At 38.2% G+C, this 18,052-nt stretch overlaps 1 protein-coding gene across 1 annotated transcript; it reads left to right on the forward strand.

Moving 5' to 3' along the window:
- Window positions 1-16,422: 16,422 nt before the first annotated feature.
- Window positions 16,423-17,773, forward strand: LOC133829092 (protein DETOXIFICATION 45, chloroplastic-like). The gene is made up of 4 exons (XM_062259021.1): window positions 16,423-16,514; window positions 16,608-16,708; window positions 17,001-17,164; window positions 17,402-17,773. The coding sequence occupies exons 1-4, from the start codon at window positions 16,474-16,476 to the stop codon at window positions 17,531-17,533; spliced, it is 438 nt and encodes a 145-aa protein (XP_062115005.1). The 5' UTR covers window positions 16,423-16,473; the 3' UTR covers window positions 17,534-17,773.
- Window positions 17,774-18,052: the final 279 nt, after the last annotated feature.

Raw genomic sequence — 18,052 nt, forward strand, 5'->3', positions numbered from 1 at the left:
ACACTCTGATACCAAGTTGTAACACCTTGGTTATCCAAGACTGTCACATTGTGTACTTTAAATAGTGCTTAACTCGCTCAATGAGTCTTTAGGCCATAAACATGCATCTAAGTGTTATTAATGGCCAGGGTTAAAATCTTGATCAAAAGGAATCGATATATTTTATTAAAAATGTTAAACTGTACATGGGATCCCATAAAAGTCTTTACAAAGTTGTTTACAATCCAAAATGGTCATTACAATTCAAAAGTTACAATCTGCCGACCGAGGCGGCAAAATAGGGTTAAACCCTAGTTCCCCTAAGAAACACCTTGACCATGGTGGTCAAGTGGCCGCATATGTACACATTGCCACCTAAGCTCTCCACTCAAGGCTGGGTAAGCTTTTATTTTGCTTTACCTGCACCACATAGCACTCGTGAGGCAAGGCTCAGCAAGAAACTTATTACTGCACGTATACAAGTATTAATAAATGATCATGAAATTATTCTGGGGTTCACAGCCCTAATCAAATGATCACTGTTAAGTCATTCTGGGGTCCTGCGCCCTGAATAGATGACTAATAAGACATCCTGGGGTCCTGTGCCCTGAATTGATGAGTAATAAGACATTCTGGGGTCTTGCGCCCTAAGCCATGTGATCATCAAGTCACCTGAGCCTTTTAGCTCTGATTCTGAGTAACTAGCCATAGACTAGCCAAGCGCTTTAGTTTTCTTTGACCAATAGGTCGGACGAGCATATAATTCTCTTGTTGATTAGATTTAATCATATCAACCAGCGTTTAATACGCTATTGCCGCTCTTGACTCATACGACCAGTGCTCATCACTATTGCCATTTCTGACCGATAAGTCAGTGCCACTCACAAGTAAGCAATGCAACCAGGCATTCACAATGCAACAAATGTTCATATATAGAGCACTCAACATGCCTCATCAATAATCATGTATGTCACATACTGGATGCATTTTTCTTACCTCAGACTTGAGCGTAAAATAAGTTAAGAACGACCCGTGAGAACGATCTTGTCCTTAGGGCCTTAGCGGTAACCTATTCATAACCAAATATGAAATCCCATCAATAAAATGAGTAATAAAAGATTCTCGGACCAAGTCCTAGCCCCGGGACCTCGAATCACACTAAAATGGTTAGTAGATTCGATCTTGAGCCTTAAGGTTCGAAAACCTGAGCTTAAAACTAAGCCTGGCCAAAAATAGACAGGCGGGCCGCGACCTGCCCCCAAGGGTCGCGACACGCCTCCCAGACAGACAGCCCCCTATCTGGGTGCCAGGGGCGGGCCGCGACTTGCCTTTGAGGGTTGCGGCGCATCTGCCAGACAGAGCCTAGTGAAGGCTCTGGGGTTCACTCAAGTTGCGACTCCCATGAACTTAGTCGCGACTTGACCCTGTGAACCCAGCTCCCCTGCATTTTCCTCAATCCAAACTTAGCCAAAACTCAACCAAAAAATCCCAATATCAAAACCAAACACCCACACAACATTATCACCAATCTAATAGCAAAACCCAAGCTTCATATCACTTAAAACATCCCCAAATACACAATTCACAATCTAAGACTCTCAAACTCAAACACAACTTAAACCAGTCAAAAACAGAGTTGTAAATCTCACCTTAGCTAGGAATTGAATCCTTCCAATTGCTGCAACTCAAACCTAAATCCCAAGCCTCAAAACCTCAAGCTTGAATTCTCTACTTTTGCCTCAAAATCCCAACCGAGTAGGAGAGAAGAAGTAATCGAGAGAGAGAAAAGAGAAACCTCTATTTTACCTTGTTAATTCTACAACCCTTCATCAAGTCAAAGCTATCTTATATAACTTAAAATGACTGAAATGCCCCTAGGGCCATTCTACTTCCTCAAAGCCACCCAAGGGCATAATTGTCATTTCCACCTACCCCGTTAATCATAATTAACGTCTTCAAATTCTCGCTATGCCCAATATCCTCAAATAATTACTAAATCATATCCCATTATCTGCTCATTCCCGGTAATGTACTAAGCACCAATTTACCTCTAGGCTCACCCCAAGCCCAGTAATTAACCCCGTTATGACAAAATTGCTAACTTGCTTCCTAGGATCATCTCATGCCGAATATATCAAACATATCCACATAATAATGTGGTCTCACCCATATATCTCATACATGCACATAAATATACATATATAACCATATAATAAAACAATGCACATAATCATGCATATAATCACATAATAATGCATTAAATCAACTATGGCCCTCCTGGCCCCCTAATCCAGGCACTAAGCCACATTAGGCAATTTGGGACATTACAGCTGCCTACCTGGCCAAGACCAAAGAAATGTTACACAACTTCAAGAGATTTACCATCCGACAAGTTCCACAGAAGCAGAACTCAAATGACAATGCTCTAGCCAAGCTAGCCACCGCCAAGGATGTCGAGATGCTCAATGTTGTCCCAATTGACTATTTGGCTTCTCCAAGCATCGTAGCCCCCTAGAAAGTGGAAACTGTCCAGCCCTAGGACAGCTGGATGGCACCTATAACAAAGTACCTTGTCTCTGAAAAACTACCACAAGACAAGAAAGTGGATCGAAAGCAACTTTATCAAGCTCCTCGCTACGTGATCATGGTCAGCAAGTTATATAGGCGAGGATATTCACTGCTACTACTCTGATGTGTGTCCGAGCATGAAGCCAAACTCATCCTCTAAGAAGTGCATGAAGGCTTAAGTGGTGACCATGATGATGGGCGAATCCTTGCCAAGAAGATTTTGCGACAAGGTATTTCTGGCCCACGATGAATAGTGATTTGATGGACTTTTTCAAGAGATGCGACAAATGTCAGCGATACGCTAACATCCCCCGAGCTCCTCCAAATGAGCTTACTTAGATGACAAGTGCTTGACCCTTTGCAGTCTGGGACATTGACCTTATAGGTTCCTTGCCCATGAGAAATGGAGTAAAGTGCACGATTGTGGCAGTTGACTACTTCATGAAGTAGGATGAGGCTGAACCTCTCGCTACAATCACCTCGCGCCGGACTTTGTCATTAAGAACATTGTTTACTACTACGGGCTCCTGAGGAAGATAGTCTCCAACAATGACCTATAATTCGACAATGAAGTATTCATTGATTTTTACGAAAGACACAGAGTCATAAATAACTTCTCCTCCGTAGTTCATAAGGCCATTTTAAAGAAAAGGTTGGAGCAAGCAAAAGACACTTGGCCCGAGGAACTGCCTAGAGTACTATGGATCTACCGTACCATTGCTAGGACGTCCACCGACCATTCACCATTCTCCATGGCCTATAGTTATGAAGCTATGCTCCTTGTTAAGGATGCCATCTCCACGCACAGATGAACAACGTATGACTCGACTACTAATCATGCTTTACTTCAAGAATCATTGAACCTAGTTGAAGAGCTCTGTGAAGGTGCCAAGCTTCAAGTATCTTCCTACCAACAAAAGGATGCCAAGCACTTCAATTCTAAAGTGAAAGATAAAAAGTTCAAGGTTGGGGACTTGGTGTTGTGAAGTGTTTTCTTGGCAACCTGAGAACCAAGTGTTGGAGTGATGAGCCCAAAATGGGAAGGCGCATACCAAGTCAAGAGCACCATATGTCCCGAGACATACAAACTGGCTCAACCAAGTAGGAAATTGATACTTCTTGCCTGGAATGTCGAGCACCTTCGCCGGTATTACTAGTAATGCAAGCAGTCTATGTATTTTCTAATTTTACTACTCTTATGTAGCCTGTGGGCACTTAATGAAAACCGTGTGCACAAAACACAATAGATGAAATTCAGAAAAATTGCTTGTATTTTTAATTTTTGTTTTAAGTTTTACTACCCGAGGATGTACTCGCTCACAGACCTGGACAAGTGAACATAGACCAGTCTCCAATCACTTGGGGAGCATAAGCAAAGTAGTCACCCTATGAGAATAACTGCTTGCTTAGCAAGACCTAGGGAACTCAATAAGAGGAGCCTATATGGGGCACATTAGAGTAAACCTAGTGTCGTGAAGCTTGTGAGAGTTCCCAAGAAGCAAGACCTAGGGAACTCAATAAGAGGACCCTATATGGGGCACCTTAGAGTAAACCTAGTGTCACTAAGCTTGCGAGAATCAACAAGCCTAAAAAACTCGTCAAAAGTCCTAAATCACTTAAGCCCGAGAACTCAACTCACTTCTCGAGTAGCAAGCATCGGTGAAGCATCACTAAGTTTCCGAGGAATGAAATTGTGAAGGGCTCTCAAGTTCCGAGTCGCTTAGACTTGGGCACAAGTCCCAAGTTTCCTAAACTTGGGCATACAAGCCCCGAGTCGCCTAGACTTGGGTACAAGTCCCAAGTTGCCTAAAACTTGGGCATACAAGCCTTGAGTCGCCTAGACTTGGACCCAAGTCCCAAGTTGCCTAAACTTGGTCCCACATATAGTGGATAAAAATAGGTCAAATTAAGTAAAGTTTTTCATGATGCTACATTACATGAGGAAGTTGATAAAATCTTGTACATTTTTTAAGTCCAATTTGCATTATTACTTAACATTTTATGTAAAATATGTGTGTAAGTAATAGGCAAAGAAAGTAAGTAAATTGAGAAAAAAAGCCATTCAAAAGAGTATTTACAATATTACTTGGGGGCTTGAGCATTAAATTGTTCATACCCCACAAAAAGTGGGTCGCATGCCTATTTACAAATACAAAAATACAAAAAAAGGATAAGAGAACTTAATCTGTACCTGGAGGAACCTCTTAAATGAGGTCAATAATGGGGCTAGCCTCGGGGACCCGGCCAGCATAACCGGTAGCAGCAGCGGCTATCATTGCCCGAAGGCGCTCCTCAAAGAGTAGCCAAGTAGCATCGATCTCTCTAGTAAAATCGAGGTCCATATTCTGGTTTTGAAGCCAGGACGCGTAGAAGGCATCCTCAGTGATGCCATCGATCTCCTTCTTAAGGACCACACCTCTTTTCAGAGAGACTCTTCCTCCTCTGTTGCTCAAGAAGCCTTGACCTTGGCCTGCTAGGCACGCTCCTCAGCGACTCGAGCCTTGTCAGTCGTCTGACTGGCTTCACCATGGGCCCTGGCTGCATCCTCCGAGACTTGAGAATCTTCCCCCACAACTTTAGTAGCTTCTTGCTGAGCTTTGGAAATTTCCTCCCTGACTCTCTAGGCAGTCTCCTCCTTGGACTACTAGGCCTCGTACTAGGCTTTCTGGGCCTCATCCTTAGCAACCTTGGCCACCTTGGTTGCTGCCTCCTCGAGTGGTTGAGAATGAGCCTTCTCCTCTTCTAACGCCGACCTAAGTTGGGCTAGCTCCTCCAATGGCGCACTTGCCTTGCCTTAAGACTGGCCAGCTTATCCTTGGCACGTTGGAGCTCAAAGGACTTCTCCATCATGATATCCTTGAGCCTTTGGGCCACTAGAGTTGACTGAAAGGGAACAAAAATTAAGTCAGGCAATGTAAAGAATCTCAACACAAAACAAAGATAGACTATAGAGAAGAAGCTTACCTTTAGAGTGGTGTATTGGAATGTGGAGACAAGAAAAGATGCATTGTCGTCGAGCAACTAGGCTAAACTTTGAGTAGTCAGCTCACACATGGTGGAGCTGACCACCTAAAGAAGAGCCATCGCCAGCGAAGAAACAACATTGTCGAGCTTCTCGATGAAGAGGCTCTCCAATTGAGCTCGACCTATCGAAGGCTCCAAAGGCCTCTCACTGGGTTGTTTAAGCTGACGGAGGGCATAAGCTATCTAATGCAGAGCTTTGTTACCCTCATCCATGTGAGCATCAAAGTGCTCCACCATTGCCTTGTAGTGCTCAAGGAGCACCCCTTCATATCGCTCCGCGTACACCAGTAAGCGGGGGATGTTCTCGACAATTGGGCTCTCCATTGCCTCGGGAAATCCAGTAACTTTGGGGATTTCAGCAGCCCTAGAGACTCCTTCTACATCATCGACGAGAGATCCACCCAAGGAAACTTCAACAATGGGTGTGTCCTCCACTCGAGGCTCCTCATTGTGAGTCGATGAAAATTCCACCTGCTGCCTCTTAGGGGATGGAGAAGGTTCCATCCCCTCACGGGGTGTGTGGGATCCTCCAGCGCAGACACACTCGATCCTACGACAAATCCCCTGTTGGCGCGTGCAATGTCCACCAAGCCCATATGATTTGCAAGGAGAAAAACAAGTGTTAGCACTTATAAAAGAAAGAAAAAACAATTATAAAAATAAAAATAACGACAACGTTGAGAGCACGTGGGCTTCTCAGGAAGCCCTGCCATTGGACTGCTCCTCCGAATGAAGCATCGAGAGTGTGAACTCTCTTATGAGCCTCCCCATTTCCTGAGTGGTGTTAGTTTCGTACTGGAAGAACCATCTCGAGTGGAAAGAAGTCACATCATCCAAGGGCACAAAGCCCTGAGGAGGTAGTTGTATCTTCGAATGGTGGAGATATGGGTCAATCAAATCCTAGTAATCCTGGTACTCTTCCCGAGTCCAATGACGATTCAAGGTGAGGTCGCACCTTAGAAGTGATGAAGAAGCCCAAACGTGCTCGTGATTTATCCCATCTCCCACACACTTAGCATTATAAAATATGAGAGGGGATTTACCTTGATCTAGGGAGAAGGACTCGATCCCCGCCTGAAGCTCCTAGTCTAGTCAAGCTTCCTGAGCTGCTCGAGCGGCATGAGCGTTCTCCAAATGCTCCTCCACTAGCTGCAGATTATACTAATTGTGGATCAGTCCGTTGATATAATTGATGTGGAATTCATCCATCACTTGAGACTTGGTGGAGTTCTTGAAACGAGTTAGTTCCAAGTTGCTGATGTGATGTCCACTCTTGAGAGGTCCTACATCGATAAGTTCTCCTCCATAACCAGCTTACTTAACTTCAGGTCCATGTCTGGGAGCGCATTCATCGCCTCCAGATGATCTTGGAAAGCCTAGACATGGAGTGTGTGATGAAATGGAGCTAAAAAAAAAGGAAAATGACTAAGTACATGGGATTCTACGAGGTTTGGAGAAGGAAAACTTAGAAGGTAACAAGGAACTTACTGTTGGGAAAACTTATACAGGATCTCAATTATTTTCATGTAAATCTTATATTAAACAAATTAATATAAGAAAACCTAGAACATGTTTCTATAATTGAATTTAAGCATAGATAATGATAAGAACACTTACATTATACACAACAGAATGTCTAAGTCCTTCCTTTAGTTTCTCTAACCCTTGAATCCTTTCTATCGCAGGGTATCACCAAGAAACTGAACCGATCTTAAAATTTCTTCATAGTCTTCCAAAGTATCCTTAGAATCACCTAGACTAGAGTAGGAAATTCTCAACACATGAGATAGATACAAAGAGAAGAAGAATAGAAGAAAATATTGAGGCTTAGAAAAAGACTTATGCTGTAGAGAAAATCTAAAACCTAAAGCATCAAGAATAAATCTTCTGATCTTCTCAAAAACACCACTTAGATCATCGGTCAGATCGTCTTTCGAAAATCTAATTTCAACTCTCACTTAGCAATCCTTTTATAGGCTCAATTAGGTCATTTATTTTAATCAATAAAATAATAGATAATATCAGGCATTAGGTTGAAATTCTCATGGGCTTTATGCCTGTGAAATTTCCCATTTAATTATAAGCCCAGTGGACTTAAAATTAAGGCCTGTATTATTTTCTATTGATTAATTAGTTAAGCAATTATTTAAATCATTTGTCAAATTAATTATTTATAATTTGAATCTTGATTTAAACTTATTTATTAATTTAGACACCAATTTGTCTCAATTAATAAATCTACCCTAAAATTTCTTTTCATCTCTAAATTGTATAACTCTGTGAAACTATACAAAATTGACCTGGTCAACTTTGATAATTAAATCAATTAATTGAGACTATCTAGATGATTTTATCCAAGGTACAGTGGGGACCATGGGCCTATGAAATCAAGCTCCAATAAGTTATCATAAATTTAACAAATAAATTTACTAACTTATTAATTCCTTGTGACTCCACTAAAGACTCGGAATTGCACTCTTGAATTCATAAAATGCTCTATAACAAATATAGACACATTATTAATTATCCATTGTTACAACAATAATTATCACTCAATCCTTTATAGACGGTCTACAATTAGATGAGACTAAAATACCGTTTTACCCCTTATTGTATTTTATCCTTAAAACACTTAGTTCCTTGTAAATGATATTTCAGTAAACTAATATTAATTATTGAAATGAGATCTCTATCATTTAGTACCTTGAACCAAACTAAAAGGAAACCATCATTTCACTTCTTCATCAGAAGCTATTGATGTTCATATCTATGATTAACACTCCCACTCAATTATACTACCGAGTTCCCAAGATGTAAGTATGGGCTAGTCCGTATGGTAAGCTGGTAATGAACAAGTCAAAGAACTCAAATAATACAATCAATTAGAATACTAACCACTCAGAATTGAGATTTAATTGGCCTATGGTCAACTATATGATATGACTAGAATAGATAATAACAGTATGTTTACTTATCCTGCCTACTGTCAATATCGGTCTAATCCAATGTAACAAATACATATGATCTTATCTACTTTGCTAATGTTCTGGAAAGAACATAACACTACAATGTGTAAGTAGATCATATCGTAGATTGGCAAGTCAGTCTGAATCTTGTGCACTGACTAATCTTAGGACTAACTTATGTTTGAACATTGATCGTGAAAATATATATACGCAAGTGCACACAATCGATTCAAGTAATATATGATAAGTAGAGTATCGTTCCCTCGAAGACTATCTTCCAAGTACCACTAATTGTTCTTTAAATTTCTATTTGGCAACTAAGAATTTGATTTTTGAATTTAATGTTAAATATGAAAATACTTTAAACAAAAACAAAAACTAAATAAAAGATTTAAATCACTATGAAAAAGACCTAGTGTGTTAATTTCATCAACTTTTTATTCTACTAATTGTATTAATCAATTCTAAATTTCTTTCTTTCTATTCTAATAACAGGTTAGCATAAATCGATTCCTATTCTTTTTCAAGATATAAGATCTCAGCCTATATACATGTTTTCTACATCTCTGTGATAAACTTAAACATAAAGAAGGCATTAAGCATGGAAACCTAATTACAACACAAGTCATATAGGTAATTTCGTCCAATATGCAACCTATGTCTATATAATGATAGCGTATTCAATTCTCATCTTTTGAATTTTGAATCAAAATCATTAAACCAAGCAAATAGTGATAAATTATTTACTAGCATTAAACACACATTATATAGATTAGAATAGAGAAGAAAAATGAAAAGAATATCATAATTCAATTAGATAGAAATCCAAGTGATTACATTAAACCCTAGATAAAAATTGTTTAGTTCATATCAGATATGACTAAATCAACAAAATAATTATTCATAAACATAAGATTCATAAACTTGAAGAAGAAATAAAAATATGAAACTGTAGAATTTTTAACCTAAGAACCACAATTAGTCTCTAAAAACGTAATTTAAAACTTACCTAATGACTTAATTAAACCCTAAACACGAATTTATAGTAAAAAATTAAAATCTTCTGAGTTTTTCCTTGTGCGGGCTGCGACTTGGCCTTTTCTGAGTCGCGGCCTGTGTCTATTTTGGAGCCTTTTTTCCTCATACACTAGCGTCAGGCGCCGCAACTTTAGATTTTCAAGTCGCGGCCCGTGTCTAACTTCCCCTTAAATTAAGCCTCTGTTTCCTTCTTGAGTCGCGACATGTAAGCCCAAGTCGCGACACTAACTCTTTCCAACAAACATATGCGCCTCTGACATCACCTCAAGTCATGACTCATAAGTCCAAGTCGCGACTTTAATTAAAAATTTTCTCAGATTTGATCGTTCAGCTCATCTCTGTTAGGAAAAATTTATACAGGATCTTTATTTACTTTCATGTATATCTAATATTAAACAAATTAATACGAGATAGCCTAAAACATGTTTCTAAAATTGACTTCAAAGAGAAACAAAGACAATAATACTTACAGTATACGCAGCGGAATGAAAGAGTCCTTCCTTCAGTTTCTCTAACTCTTGAATCCTCTCTGTTGCAGAGTATTATCAAGAAACTGAACCGATCTTCTATTTTCTTCACAACCTTCCAATGTATCCTTAGAATCACCTAGACTAGTGTGGGAAATTCTCAACACATGAGATAGATACAGAGAAGAAGAAGAGAAAATAATCAAAGAGGCTTAGAAAAAGACTTGTGTTTAGAGAGAATCTAAAACTATCAGAAAACCAGTGATTAAACTTATCTGTCGTCTCAGAAATCTAAATTGATGTCTTCTCTCTAAGCACTCCTTTTATAGACTCAATTAGGCCATTTAATTTAATTAAAAAATCAATAAAATAATAGCCATTTTAAAACCCTAGGTCGAAATTATCATGGGCTTTAGGCCCGTGAAATTTCCCATTTGATTATAAGCCCATTGGACTTAAAATCAAGGCCTGTATTATTTTCTATTGATTTAATTAATTAAATAATTATTTAAATCTTTTATCAAATTAATTATTTATAATTTGAACCTTGATTTAAACTTATTTATTAATTTAGATACAAATTTATCTTAATTAATAAATCTGCCATAATTTCTCTTTTCTTCTCAAAATTACATAACTCTGTGAAACTATCCAAAATTGACCTGGTCAACTTTGATAATTCTAATTGATAATTAAATCAATTAATTGAGATTATCTAGATGATTTTATCCAAGGTACAATGGGGATCATGGGCCTATGAAATCAAGCTCCAATAAGTTATCATAAATCTAATGAATAAATTTACTAACTTATTAATTCCTCGTGACTCCACTGTAGACTTGGAATTGCACTCTTGAATTCATAGAACGCTCTATAACAAATATAGATACGCTATTTATTATCCATTGTTACAACCATAATTGTCACTCAATCCTCTATAGACGGTCTACAATGAGATAGGACTAAAATACCGTTTTACCCCTTAAAACACTTAGTTCCTTGTAAATGATATTTCAGCAAACTAATTTAATTACTGAAATGAGATCTCTATCATTTAACACCTTGAACCAAACTAAAAGGAAACCGTCATTTCACTTCTTCATCAGAAGCTATAGATGTTCATATCTGTGAGTAACACTCCCACTCAATTATACTACCGAGTTCCGAAGATGTAAGTATGGGCTAGTCCGTAGGGTAAGCTGGTAATGAACAAGTCAAAGAACTCAAATAATACAACAATTAGAATACTAACCACTCAGAATTGAGATTGAATTGACCTATGGTCAACTATATGATATGACTAGAATAGATAATAACGATATGTTTACTTATCTTATCGACTGTCAATATCAGTCCAGTCTGATGTAACAAATACATCCGATCTTATCTACTTTGCTAATGTTCTGGAAAGAACATAACACTATAATGTGTAAGTAGATCATATCGTAGATTGGCAAGTCAATGTAAATCCCGTGCACTGACTAATCTTATGACTAACTTATTTTGAACATATAATCATATTTATATTCCACTGTGATTACGTCACTATAAATAAGATTAGCTATATGATCGGGATTTAATAGAAGTTTATATTAAAAAAATAATCATGAAAATAAAACATGTGAGCAAAGTGATTGACCAAGTCAAAAAATGATTTCTACTATTTTATTGATAATAAATGAGATTACAAAGAATTTGGGTTTTAATTAGGGCATAAAACCCCAACAAACTCCCACTTGCACTAATTGAAAATAATGCCTTAATTCTACTAATCCCATCTCCTTGATATGCTTATCAAATGTAGCTTCTGGTAGTGTCTTTGTAAACGGATCCGCAAGATTGTCTTCAGTTGCAATCTTCATAACCTTCACATCTCCACTGGCCACATATTCTCGAATAATGTGGTACTTCCTTTCTATATGCTTACTCCTCTTGCGACTTCGAGGTTCTTTCGAGTTGCCTATCGCTCCTGTATTGTCACAAAACAACATAAGCGGTTTATCCATTTCTGGAATAACACCAAGATCTGAATAGAACTTCTTTAGCGAGACTATTTCCTTAGTTGCTTGTGATGCGACTATGTACTCAGCTTCCATGGTGGAATATGAGATTGCAGACTGCTTTACACTTCTCCAAATCATATCTCCACCCCAAGAGTAAACACCATTCCAGAAGTAGACTTCCTGTCATCGACATCAGTCTGAAAATCTAAATTGGTGTAGCCTACAGGGTTCAGAACACTACCCTTGTAGACTAACATATAATCCCTAGTCCATCTCAAATACTTCAGGATATGCTTAACTGCTATCTAATGTTCCGGTCCTGGGTTTGACTGATACTTGCTCACTACTCCCACTGCATAGCAGATATCTGGTCTAGTACACAACATGGCATACATCAGACTTCCAACTGTAGATGCGTAAGGAACTTTTCTCATTGCATCTTCCTCTTCATGAGTCTGGGGAGACTGCTTCTTTGAAGATGAATTCCATGGCGGAACGGTAGACGCTCTTTCTTGGAATTTTTCATTGAGAAACGTTCAAGCACTTTATCTATGTAAGTTGCTTGAGATAGAGCTAAGAGTTTGTTCTTTCTATCCCTGATGATCTGGATACCTAGAACATAACTTGCTTCACCTAAATCCTTCATCTGGAATTGAGTGCTCAGCCAATTCCTCACATCTGATGATTTCTTAACATTGTTTCCAATGAGTAAGATATCATCTACATAAAGAACCAGGAATACTACTAATCGATTTGCCTTCAGTTGGTAAACACAGGGCTCATCAATATTTTGTTCAAAGCCATAGGTGTTGATTATTTCATCAAACCTAAGATTCCAGGAACGAGAAGCTTGCTTAAGTCCATAGATGGACCTATTCAACTTGCAAACTTTTCCTTCTTGTCCAGATACTTTAAATCCTTCTGGCTGATGGCTGCTATGGAGAGGAGGATGCGAATGGATTTGAGCATGGCTACTGGACTAAAAGTTTCCTCATAGTCCATGCCTTCTCTTTGGGTATAACCCTTTGCCACCAATCGATCTTTATAAGTCTCGATATTTCCACCAACACCTCATTTCTTCTTGTAGATCCACTTGCACCCAATGGCCCTAAAGTGACTAGGTGCTTCCATAAAATCCCAGACGGAATTTGAGTACATTGACTCCATTTCATGTTTCACGGCTTCTAGTCATAGTTTCTTTTCAGGGCTAGCCATTGCCTGTTTGAAAGACAATGGATCATCATCACTAGTGTCACCAACAACCATATTGGTTTCACCATCCAAACCATAGCGAACTCGGTTCCTAGAAACCCTCCCACTACGACGAGGCTCCGTGACTGTTTGCTCAGGAACAATGGTACTTTCTTCATTTCAATCAACTAGTGTTGGTTGGACATGAAGAGTGGGAATTTCATCATTAACTTGCGTTGATGATGATGGAACATTGGTTGGAGTCAATTCTTTAACCATCTCCTCTAAAACTACTTTGTTGCGAGGTTTAAAGTTCTGGACATAGTCATTTTCCAAAAAAGTAGCATTTGTAGAAGTAAACACTTTCTTTTCTGAATGACTATAGAAAATTCCACCCTAAGTACCTTTAGGATAGCCAAAAAACATGCAAACTTCAGTTCGCGATTATAGCTTTCCCTCCTTTTTCCTCAGGACGTGAGTGGGACACCCCCAGATTCTATAATGGCGTTAACTAGGTTCACGACCATTCCAGCGTTCTAAAGGTGTTTTGGGGATTGATTTTGATGGCACGATATTGAGAATGTCATTCGCGGTTTCAATTGCATGTCCCCAGAACAAAGTTGGTAGAGTTGAGTAACTAAGCATGCATCTAAACATTTCAATAAAGTATTGTTCCGGCGTTCCGCTACACCATTTTGCTGCGGAGATCATGGGGAAGTAAGTTGTGATAAAGTCTCAAGTTCAGTTAAATGATCTTCGAACTGCATATCCAAATATTCTCCACCCCTATCAGATCGCAAGATCTTTAACGTTTTACCTAATTGGTTCTGAGCCATTGCTAGGAATTCCTGAAACTTTGAAAATGTTTCTGATTTCCTATGCATTAGGTAAAGACATGAGTATCTAGAGTAATCGTCAATGAAAGTGACGAAATACTCAAAACCACCCCTGGCTTGTACATTCAAAGGTCCACAAACATCTGAATGCACAAGACCAAGTGGTTCTTTGGCCCTATCACCCTTTGCAGAGAATGGACGCTTGGTCAGTTTGCCTTCTAGACAAGATTCACAGACATGTAATTCACCTAAGGTGAGTTCCCTCAAAGGTCCATCCTTTTTAAGTCTTTGAATCCTATCATAGCCAATGTGACCTAGTCTCAAGTGCCATAAATACGTCATATTATTGTTATCGATCTTTTGACGTTTATTGGTCCTAGGTTTATTGGTCATATTATTAAGAGCGAGGGGTTCGTTAGGTTGCAGAATATAAAGCCCGTTTTCCAAACATGAAATACACAATTGTGATTCATTGAAAGAAATAGATATATTAAACTTGTGAAAGTCATAACAAATCGTTCTAATTGCAACATGGAAACTGAAATTAAATTTCTACTAAAATCTGGAATAAAAAATACATCTTTTAAAATTAAAAATTTATTTCCGAACTTCAGACGAGCTCTTCCTCTAGCTTGGACCACAAGGAACGCTCCGTTCCCAACTCTAAGCTTTAAGCCGCCTTCGTTCACTTCCTCCCACGATTCAAGAAGCTGTAAAGAGTTACAAACATGGTTGGTAGATCTAGAATCAATAATCCAAACAGAGTTATCATTCTCTAAAATACATGTTTCCAAGATAAATGAACTATAATCATTACCTTTTTTTTTTATCTACTAGAAATATGGGGCAATCCTGTTTCCAATGCCCCTTCTCTTTGCAGTGAAAACATTTACCTTTACCTTTCTTGTTTTTCTTGTTTTTCCCCTTAGGCGTCTGTGCACTTGGTTGTGCACTCACCTTTGCAGCCTTGGGGTTGTTGCTTTGCCCAGCTTTCCTCTTGCTTCCAGCTTTCAAAGACGAAGCTTGGTTAGCTTCAGCCTTAGCTGGATCAACAACAATAGTAGTAGTTGTCTTCTTTTCTCCTCCCTTACTAGGTCCACCACTACAACAAAAACCCATTTCCATAACACAAAAATTTAATACTTTTTAAAAAGTATTATAATAGGTAAATAAGTATATAGGTGTAGGTGGGACTTAATTTTTGGCGCCTAATTTTTCACCACCCCAAAAAAATTTCACACGATCCCATTAAATATTTCAAAATTTGTTTTATCTGATACCTTTTTTCCCCTTCTCCTTCTCGTCTCTCTCTTCCCTTCGCCCTAGCTGCATGGGTCCCTTCTCCTTCTCGTCCCTCTCTTCCCTTTGCCCTAGCCGCACGGGTCCCTTCTCCTTCTCGTCTCTCTCTTCCCTTCACCCTAGCCGCACTCCTGCAACCATCATCATCCTCAGCTCCGACCACCTAACCACCATCCTCACACCCGTTTTTCTCCGAGCCAAGCTCCAAATCTCAGGCACCCGTGAACCCAACCCCCGAACCAAGTTACCCCAGGTGTGAGCCCACCTCTGCGTGCCTTCGACCCAGTGTGACTTCCATTCGCGGGCCACCACCAAGCTTACACCGTTGAGGAGAAGATGAAAGGTTATTTTCATTTTCCTTACGACATTTTGTTTGTGATTCATCGCTATCCCTCGTTTCCTTGAACTGTGTTATATGATCATAGTGAAGTAATTTAAAATTTCTTAATAATAATAATAACTTAGGGATCTGTCCAAAATTTTGCAAGTTTTTTAAGCTAAAGCCCTTTGTCCATAGCCGAGAAAAAGAAGAAGAAAAGATGCAGTGGAGAAAATCCACATATGGAAGGCCTACTGGAATGAACGGTTTTGATTTCTCCTACCGCATGGTCGTTGAATCTAGTGAGTTTCATCTCCTATTTCAGTTCAATTCAATTTTCATTTCAGTTTACTGTCTGATTTAATCTATTTTGTTCTACCTCATTAGACCCGACTTTGGTTCTAATGTAAGTTTTTTTTTTATTTGAATTTGAATTTTAGGGTATCAAAGAGTAGCTGAAGGAAAGTCCCACCTCTCTAAGCTAATTTTTGTTCAGGTATATTTGAATTGCTTGCTTGTAATTTATGCAAATCATTATAGAAATTTCATCAAGTAGCTGCTTCATTTTACATAGTGTAATTTGTATTTTAGATTTCATAAACCATTCAATTTGACAGAACTATTGAAAATCATATATTATGTCTTCAATTTGTTGTCCTTGTGTTCTTTTCCATTTCTTCAAAGTCGAACCACTCTTTATGTCAGTTCATGTGGTGCTGTGTATGCGGTATTGGGAATCTTTTAGCTGTGATTTTGTTTCCCATACTTGTGTATTCTTTCCAAATGGGTGCAACTGGTGCAGCAATTTCCACAGTTGTGTCTCAGTACATGTTCTTTGACTAGCATTGCAAATTTTCTTTAGTTTTTGCTGTGATAATCCCTTGACATAAGATTTTGCTCGAATGTTTATATTTCAGATATGTTGTCACCTTCTTAATGCTATGGTTTCTAAATAAGAGAGCAATACTACTGCCTCCAAAGATGGGATCATTACAATTTGGAGGATACATAAAATCTGGTAAATTTGGTTTTATTTTTCATTTTTTTTTTCTTAAAATATTAAAAAATAAAAATAATCCTTATGTTATTGAACTTCCCTCTTTTGTATGAAGATGCTTTCTTGTCTTACAATTTGACTGAAGCATAACCAGTCAGTTGATATATAGTATTTTATGTTTTTTAGTTTACTTTTCTTTAGCAAAAATATTACATGTTTCTCTGTTTTAGACATGTTGACCTTTTTCTTTGCCTGTTATAACTAAGGTGTTATATTTTTATTTGATTCTTTCATATATTTTGGGATGTTATAGGTGGTTTTCTTCTTGGAAGAACTCTTGCTGTTCTAACAACCATGACTTTGGGGACATCAATGGCTGCTCGTCAAGGCCCAGTTGCAATGGCTGCTCATCAGATATGCATACAAGTATGGTTGGCTGTTTCACTTCTGGTTGATGCCCTGGGTGCATCTGCACAGGTATTATCTCTTTCTTTGACTTATATTGCTTGCTATAATGTTTTGATCCTGCTAAAGTTGCCCTTGTTTTGGACCACTAGTTTTGGCAAAGTTCTGCTTATTATTATTGTTTTTTTTTGCTCATACTGGACAATAATAAAGGGATACTTTAGTTTTAAATATGTTGAAATTTCTCTCTGCATAGTCAGCGTCTGCACATGATTTGTCTCTGTTGATTTATGAGTTGTTTACTTGTAGGCTTTGACTGCAAGTTATATGTCTAAAGGTGACTATAAGACAGTGAAGGAAATCGCTCACTATGTGCTGAAGGTAAGGTCTTTTTTCTGTGTTAATTATTTATCGAGTTTTCTTGTACCTAAAGATTTTTGAATGTCCTACCCATTGAGTTTTTATACATTTTAATTTAAATGCTTGTGGTGATTTCATGAAATGCAGAGAATGAAATTCTTGAATATATTATATGGACTACTGAAAATTTGTTGCTGGTTCACTTCATCTGTCTCTGTGTTGCCTTCTAGTTTCTTTTAAGGATCTTGATATTATATTATTTGCTTGTAGAACTTATTTTAAAGCATACTAGAGCTTTTCTGGTAAACATATTAATGGTGTCATATGCGTAATTACTATACATAATGACTACTGTAATGCATGTTGGTGAATTGGATTGCTTACTTATTTCTAATGGTTATATTTGATAATGGTTGAAGCATGTCTATGAGTTTAATTTGCTATTTTGTATTGGAATGAAAGATAATTAAAAAGTGGGATCTATTTTTGAACCTTGTTTGCTTCAATCTACTAATTGCTTACAAAAATAGAAGAAGCTCTATTCTATTTTTGTTTTTTTTTTCCTATAAGCTAATTTTTAGTTTTGTACCTCTATTGTTA

The sequence above is a fragment of the Humulus lupulus genome, chromosome 4, assembly GCF_963169125.1.
Source record: "Humulus lupulus chromosome 4, drHumLupu1.1, whole genome shotgun sequence".
NCBI lineage: Eukaryota > Viridiplantae > Streptophyta > Magnoliopsida > Rosales > Cannabaceae > Humulus > Humulus lupulus.

Bases quoted from the DNA above. Each gene is read 5' to 3' on its own strand.
- LOC133829092 (XM_062259021.1), top strand. From the start codon at position 16,474: ATGGGTGCAACTGGTGCAGCAATTTCCACAGTTGTGTCTCA. The intron at 16,515-16,607 runs GTACATGTTCTT...TTTATATTTCAG, and splicing joins ATTTCCACAGTTGTGTCTCA to ATATGTTGTCACCTTCTTAA. The intron at 16,709-17,000 runs GTAAATTTGGTT...GGGATGTTATAG, and splicing joins TGGAGGATACATAAAATCTG to GTGGTTTTCTTCTTGGAAGA.